General features: G+C 45.1%; 1 protein-coding gene across 1 annotated transcript; it reads left to right on the forward strand.

Annotated features, from left to right (window-relative positions):
- Positions 1 to 387: 387 nt before the first annotated feature.
- LOC311298218 (uncharacterized protein) lies at positions 388 to 6,209 on the forward strand. The gene is made up of 2 exons (XM_084420960.1): positions 388 to 5,795; positions 6,076 to 6,209. The coding sequence occupies exon 1, from the start codon at positions 464 to 466 to the stop codon at positions 5,456 to 5,458; it is 4,995 nt and encodes a 1,664-aa protein (XP_084277086.1). The 5' UTR covers positions 388 to 463; the 3' UTR covers positions 5,459 to 5,795; positions 6,076 to 6,209.
- Positions 6,210 to 8,336: the final 2,127 nt, after the last annotated feature.

Here is an 8,336-nt window from a genome sequence, read left to right on the forward strand (position 1 = left end):
ACAACCAGTGGTAAGAATAAAGCCAACCAGTCTACCTAAATTCACTGGGTTTAGGAGGAATTTCCATAGATGGAGGAGAGACTGGGAAAGTCTGCAAAAGCAGGGAGAGCCGACTGGTTCAGTGGAAGTGAAGAAGTTCCAGCTCCTTGACAGTGTGGACGAGAGGATATGTAGAGACCTGCGCCTGTCAACATACAACAGTGCTGAAGACATATTTAGAGTACTTCAAAACAGGTATGGAAACAAGTCAACAATTGCCTTGGAAATAATTGAGGACCTAGAGAGGATCCCTCCTTTAAAGTCACACCAGCCAAGGAAGGTAATTGACCTAATTCAAGCTGTGGAAAAGGCCCTGAATGACCTCACGGAGCTCGAAAGGACTGGAGCCATAAAGAATCCCCTTGTGATCAGATCCATAGAGAGCAAGCTGCCAGATAATATAAAGAGGGACTGGCTGACATTCATGGTCAATCCAAGAAATGGAGTCACACCTGACAATCACTTCGACATCCTTCTAACATTCTTAAAGACACAAGAGGACATTCTAGAGAAACTAGACCAACTGGGTGTAAGTGAAAAACCTGAAAAGAAAGCTACGTACCTGGAGAAGAGGTATGCCTCCACAAAGTCCACGAGAAAAGGAGGATGTGTTGTCTGTGGAGATGAAAAGCACCGTGAGAAGATCTTCTTTTGTAAGCAATTCAAAGAACTGAAGCCTGGTGAGAAGCTGAATGCTGTCGAAAGGCTGGGAGCATGCAGGAGATGCCTCAGATGTCATGCAGAGGATGATGAATGTACGGACACTTACCTGTGCAGGAATAGAGACTGCAGAAGAGGAAGCTCTTCAGATCACCATTTCTTTCTCTGCCTGAAAGGAGGATTCAAGGGGAAAGAATCTGTGAAAGTGGGAAAACCCAGCACCAGGAGGCAAACATTCACAGAGGAGCAAGATAAATTAATATCTGAGCTTACCCCGGACATGGCAGAGAAATTCAGGAGAGCCTTCACCAACATGGCTGCAAAATCACACTGCACTGGAAGAAGCCTTCCTGGAGTGATGGACTCAAGCACACGTGAGTTACCAGTTATTCTTATGCTTCTCGAAGTAACCACCAACGCAGGACAGAAAATTGGAACTCTCATTGACTTAGCATCAGATACCAACTACATCACTCATTTAGCTGCCAGGAGACTGAAGCTTCAAAGTGAAAAGATCACGCTTGTCGTCCATGGAGTTGGAGGCATGGCCATGAAGGTAAAGACCAAAAGATACTTACTCAAGGTAAGAGTCAAAACACCTAGAGGCACGGAGAGAGCTCATGAGCTGATCTGTTATGGGTTGGATGAAATTGCAAAAGTTCACAGAGTAATCAAAGCACAGCAACTCAAGAAGTTCTTCCCCGACACCAACCTGGAAGATCTTCACAGACCAGAACATGTTGAGCTTCTCATAAGCCACCGTGAAGGAAGACTCGCGCCACAGAGAGTAAAGGTAGTAGGAGATCTTGTCCTGTGGGAAAGCCCTTTAGGAAAGACCGTTGGCGGAGCACATCCAGACCTCTGTGAAGTAGTGGACATGGCCCTGCACAATTCTGAGACTCACTTTGCACGATCGATGAGAATCACAGCAGTGAAGTATCAAGAAATTGCTGAGATGCAAGAATCTAGAGCTGAAACCAAAACCACTGTTATTGGCAGAGAGTTCTTGGACTGGTGGAAGTGGGACAGCATTGGTGCGGCCTGCGAACCCATGTGTGGAGGATGCCGGTGTGGTAACTGTCAACCAGGAGGCAAAGACATGACTCTGAGTGAAGAAAGAGAGCTTGAGATGATCAGGCAAGGCCTCAGATATGTGAAGTCAGATGCGCATAGTCAGGAGCCTCACTGGGACACAAAATACCCCTGGATTGAAGATCCAAGTTCCCTGCCCAACAACAGAAGAGCAGTGGAAGCCACGTTTCTGAGGACGGAGAAACAGCTCAAGAAAGAACCAGAGTGGCGTGCAGCATACACAACTCAAGTCCATGAGATGGTGGAAAGGAAGGCAGCAAAGAAACTCACTAGAGAGACCATTGCTGACTGGAAAGGACCAGTATGGTACGTCAGTCACTTGGTGGCGCCAAACCCACACTCTGTAACAACACCTGTCCGACTGGTATGGAACAGCAGCCAGAAGTTTAGAGGAATCAGCATGAATGACCTTCTCCTGAAAGGGCCTGATGTACTTAATCCCATCCGAGCAGTGCTACTAAGGTTCAGGAGAGGAGTCCATGCTGCCCTCGGCGACATCAAGAAGATGTACAATTCTGTGTGGCTTGAAGACCTGGAGATGCACCTCCATAGATTTCTCTGGAGGAACAGTGAAGATGAAGATATTGAGGAATATGCTATCACCAGGGTCAACATTGGCGATCGACCAGCAGGGTGCATCGCACAACTGGCCATGAGAGAGACAGCAAAGCTGCCCATGTTCACTCATCTGGAGGAGGAACGGAGAGTCCTTGAAGAGGATTCCTATGTAGACGACATCCTGACATCCCATAATGACCTGGAAAAGCTAGACGAAACCACCAAAAAAGTCGAAGAAATTCTGAAGGCAGGTGGATTCTTTCTCAAGCCGTGGGTCCGATCAGGCCAAAGTGGGAGGCAGACGTCTACATCAGAACATCCAGCATCATCAGATGAAGTCTTCATTCTCCCCAACCAAATGAGAGAAGGAGACAACAAAGCCCTGGGAGTTGGTTACCTGGTCGAACCAGACAAACTGTACCTCATGACCGCGATAAACTTCTCAAAGAGAAAAAAGAAGATGAGAATCAGCCAAAATCTCGTCGGAGAAGAGGTGAGAGGAAAAACTCCAAATCCACTGACTAGAAGACAACTGCTTAGCCAAGTAGCTAGTTTGTATGACCCAATAGGGCTTGCAACACCTGCCAAACAGAAAGGAGCCATTCTAGTCAGAAAAGCATTTCAAGAAGCTGGAGGCAAAACTCTAACACGAGACACATGGGACACACCTCTGTCTGAAAGACTTAGAGAAGAAGCCATCCACCTGTTTGAGGAATACATACGCCTCAACCAAATTACCTTCAATAGAAGCCTCACACCAGTCAAAAGGATTGGAGAACCCTGGGGAATAACATTCTCAGATGGGAGCGACCAGAGCTATGGAGCTGTTGCATACTTCAGGTGGGAGACCGAGCAAGGTATCCTGGTCCGGCTTGTTGAGTCCAAAGCCAAGCTCACACCACTTGACCAAAAGGGAGAACCAGTGAAGGCTGAGGTCTGTGGTGCTGTGTTTGCTGCAAGACTCAGGAAATACATTGAAAAGCACAGTCGGATGCAAGTCGAACGGTGGTTTCATCTGCTGGACAGTCAAACTGTGCTGGGTGCAATCCAAAGGGACAGTTATGGGTACCAGACCTTTTTTGCAAACAGAGTGGGAGAGATCCAGAAGTCCACATCAGTTGAAGACTGGAGATGGATTCCAGGTGAGCAGAACATTGCTGACCTCACAACAAGAGGAGCAACCCCGGAAGACCTCAAAGAGAACTCTGTGTGGCAAAATGGCCCAGAGTTTCTGAAACGACCTGTGGAGGAGTGGCCGACAAAGTCAGCCAAAGATGTCGCTGCAGATGCCAAAGAAGGTATAAACAAGCTCCAAAGGAAATGTTTTACAGCAGCACTGACCCGAGCACAGGTGGGAAAAAACCAACATGCTCCACCTGCAACTGCAATGCCAATGTCTCCAACCTCTGACCAAAACAAGGACCTGCAAAGCAGCCCTAGAGGAAAAGGGCACCAAATCCAAGTCCGGAGGCCACCTTCTGGTTCTTCAGTGAGGAAAATCCTTAACATCAATAAGTTCAGCAGTTTAACCAGGTTGATAAGAGTCATTGCCTGGGTGTGGAGAGCTGCCACAAAGTGGAAAGAAATGCTGACCAAGACCTCAACCACAAGCAAGCCAAAGAGGAAGGAGATTCCTTCAGCTCTTGAGATCAAGTCCAGAGTCAAGGAAGCTACACTTACCATCATGGAGTGTGAAGATGCACTCAGGGATCTCTTCCTTGCGGCTCAAAAGGAGGTAACCTTGCCAGACACCACACTCAGCAGGCTTGCTGTGGTCAGAGAGGAAAGCACTGGACTTTTGCTCTGTGGAGGAAGATTCCAAATCTTTAATAAAGACAAAACTGCAGTACCAATCTTGCCCTGCACATCATGGGTATCCACTCTTCTAGCTCAAGAAGCCCACAAGGCAAATCATGAAGAAATCGCAGGCACACTCCTCCGGATGAGAAGGAAAGCATGGGTGGTAAGAGGCCGGAAACTAGCTCAGAAGATCGTTGATAACTGTGTGACATGCAGGAGACTTAAGGCCCGAAGATGCCAACAGATCATGAGTGACCTTCCATTGGAGCGAATAACACCAGCTAATCCATTTGAGTACACGACAGTGGACTTATTTGGACCTTACGAAGTGAAGGATGAGGTGAGAAAGAAGGTGAAACTCAAAGTGTGGGGAATTGTCTTCTGTTGCATGGCGTCCAGAGCTATGCACACAGACCTTGTCAGTGACCAGTCAGCTGAAGGCTTCCTGTTAGCCTACCAAAGATTTACGGCACTGAGAGGACATCCAAAGAAATTGTGGTCGGATCCTGGAAAGAACTTTGTCGGAGCCAGACCTGCCCTCGAAGAGCTCTACATGTTTCTGGACCGACTGGAGAAATCAAAGCTTGAAGATGAAGTCTCCAAGCATGGCACAGAATGGAGCTGGAAGATCCATCCAGCAGACTCACCTCACAGAAACGGAGCTGCTGAAGCTGCTGTCCGGACTGTGAAGCGGGCTTTGTACAATCTGGGGGGTAACGGAGTCTTCACATGGGGTGAGTTTCAAACTTTCCTTTATATGGCTTCCAACCTCGCAAATGAACGACCTATTGATGCCAGGACTCAGAGCCGGGAGGACTGTGTAGAATACATTAGCCCAAATTCACTTCTGCTTGGAAGAACTGGACCCAGAGGAGATCCAGGGACCTTTGACTTTGAAGGATACTCTTACAAGAGATTAAGAACCATCCAAACAGAAGTTGACCGGTTCTGGAGGAAATGGAGCCAGTTAGCCGGACCAAACCTGTTTGTCCGGACCAAGTGGCACACAGCTCACAGGAATGTGGCAATTGGAGATGTCATCTGGCTGGCTGACCAGAACGCCTTAAGAGGTCAATTCAGGCTTGCCAGAGTCATTGACGTTAACACTGACAGGAAGGGAATTGTAAGGGATGTATATCTCCGATCCTTCCCCAGCTACCCAGTCGCAACTGTGAAGCCCACCAAAAAGATGAAAAAACATTCAACCAAGATACCTGCAACAGTTCTTCACAGGGATGTCAGACGGATAGTTGTCCTGCTTCCAGTTGAAGAGCAGCAGCAACAACAGGATCAAAAATGGAGTAACTAAATCTAACACATCACAGTACTGGTGTGACCTCCTTGGGTTGAAGAACCAGGAGGTCAAGTGGGAGGTGTTGTGTCAATTCATGGTTACGTCAATTCACTCCTCCGGTCAATTCATGGTTACAAGTTGTACTGAGCACTCCCAAACTGCAGGGGGCAACCATGCAACCAGAGTTGGTGGAACCAACTTCTAGGAAGTGCTCTTGGGACCATATTTACCTGCGCACCCACAGAGAGTGCATGGCATTTGAAATGTTTGGTAAGAGCTCTGTTGGCTCTCTCACCTGTTCCTGAAGAAAGATACTGTGACCACAGCTCCTGATCATCCAAAGACGCAACTGGTAGGATTGAATGTGTTTGAATGTGTTGTTCATGCTTCTACAGTATATGACTTTTTGTATAAGTTTAATTATGGGATCATGTGTATTGTTTAATTATTATATTATATTATTATATAAGTTTAATTATGGGATTGGTATTTTAATTATTAACTATCCTAAGTTAATCTAAATTACTTTGTTTGGTTTGAGGATTCAGTACCATTTTTGTATTATTACTTTGAGAAAGTGTTATTGAGATTTATTTTTTAACTAATTCATGTTTTGTTTGTGTGTCTTAAAGGTTATCAACCTATTCTGTTTCATCCAAAATCTATCAAACCATCTTTAAGAAAATAAAAAATCATAAAGTGAACAGATTTGAGTTGTCCTTTGCGTTCATCAGAGATAAAGCAGTTTTCAAGTTTGGGCAGAGCTGTGGTCAATCAGAAAAGACACAAAACTTGACAATCATCAAGGGTGCATATCGACCGCAAAGGGGGCGCTCGCAAGCAACCTAAAATGACAAATGGGACACCCTACGGTCTCATGGACTTAGCGGACAGGCGCACACGGCAGCCATTGTAAGTCCACAAGACTGAAAGTGAATATGAAGTGTGCCATTTGGCCTTACATGGCAGACGCAAATGCATGTATCCGATTCATATCCATATTTCCACATATGAATGAGGCCTGAAACCGATCTGAGAATATCGGATGTGTTTTTTGTCCTGCATATACCTTTGTTGGTCATATCCAATCTGTGCCACATGGAAGGAAAAAAATAGGAATTGGGTCACCTGAACCATGTAATGTAAATGCGGCCTTATTGTTTTCGTTTCTTCACTTACTATGAGACTTCTGGATTGAGCAGAATACATTCTTCCCTCTACCTGCACAATATTTTCTGTGCCAGTGGCAGCTACGCAACCACAAAGCATAACAGATCCACCCCTTGTGAAGTACCTTATGTTAACATCATGTTTTTTGAACTATAAAAGCAAAATCACACTTGCAATTTGACTGTTGGTCTACAGTTAAATCTGAGACATGCTGATATTTAACAACAGCACTCTTCCTTGTGTGATATTGTTAAACTGAAATGGAACAGATCTCTGTCACACATTTTCCTTCTTCAGCCACAGAAGAATGAGTGAAAGAAGTAAGTGTCCTGTGTCAGGGAGAGGATAGGGTAAGACACAGAGCCATAAAAACAGAAGGAAAGGAGGTGAGAGCAAGATGGATGAGGGACAGAGCTCTACCCGTTAATCACAGCTGGATCTGTCTGAGGTGGAGAGAACAGAGGAGGATGCAGCAGGTTTGATGACGACCCTTCGCTCTTGTACTCTGGCAGGGGCCCTGAGGGCCAATGTGGCCTAGAGAGAAGCACCATCTGCATGAACCCGAAAAGACCCCAGATGTGGAGTTTGACACAGCTGACAGCAGTCCTCCCCTACACATACACATGTGCTGTATACAGTAAATATGGCACGATGCTCTCTTTACATAAAAAAAACCCAAACATTTATTTTGAAGTTAAACACATATTTTATGTGAGCAACTGCCTTCGAAGAACGACTATATCACGGATGCATAACATTTGTGTGGGGACTGTAAAAGAGCATTTTGATTGGATGGACCTACTGAATAAATATGCTTCTTCTTTGAATTAATCATTGTTCGAGTCAGAACAAGACTCGTGAACAAACAGTTCATAAACTTTTTGTAAACCAACTGAATTGTTTGACCATATATAATTAAAATACACGTGCAATTTTTTTCTGCCAACCCTGTGTTTTGTAACTTATCAGTTGAATTAATGATTCAGAGGTTCACTTATAACAGGAAAAAATACTCGCTTGTCTCCAAGGCTGTAACTATCAGGGTTCTAAAAGTGTACTTCCTGAAAGCCAAAAATGGCGTACGACAAAAAAAATTCAAACTTACAACCGTTCGTACGCCAGAACCTGCGCAAAATTCCCTTTATAAATCCTAGTCAGCTGAAGATTGTGCGTACATGCGTCTCCACCCCGTCTCCTCCCCAAAACGACCATATGTGGAGATTACAACGCCTAGTTTTACTATGCATATCCTCATCTGCCTATCATTTGCATATACTTATTCACGTGATACCACGTTTAACGGTACAAGACATTAGGAAAACATGAGATATGGATGTGCCGTCACCAGTGTTGTGCCTGAACGTGTTCATTGAACGATAGTTCATGAACTCGTTCATATTTTGGGCGAACGTGAACTGAACGTACCGCATTACTGCCTGATGAACGTTACTGTGAACTCGTTCATTCTGGTGTCTGTGAACGCCACGCTCTCTCAGTTTAACTTCGTTCAGTAGGATGCCAGATTTCTATAAAGCCTTCCAGGCGAAAACCCACCTAAAACCCACCGTAAACCGCCCTTAAAGGGGACATATCATGCCAAATTCACTTTTTTAGCCCTTAAATGCATTTTGTTGTATATTTGGAGTGTTTAGAAGTACAGAAAATATGAAATTATTTTCTTCAGGTGCTTCGTTGATATCTTTATATTCTGTTTTGGTCATAT

This window comes from Rutilus rutilus, assembly GCF_951802725.1.
Source record: "Rutilus rutilus genome assembly, chromosome: 10".
Lineage (NCBI taxonomy): Eukaryota > Metazoa > Chordata > Actinopteri > Cypriniformes > Leuciscidae > Rutilus > Rutilus rutilus.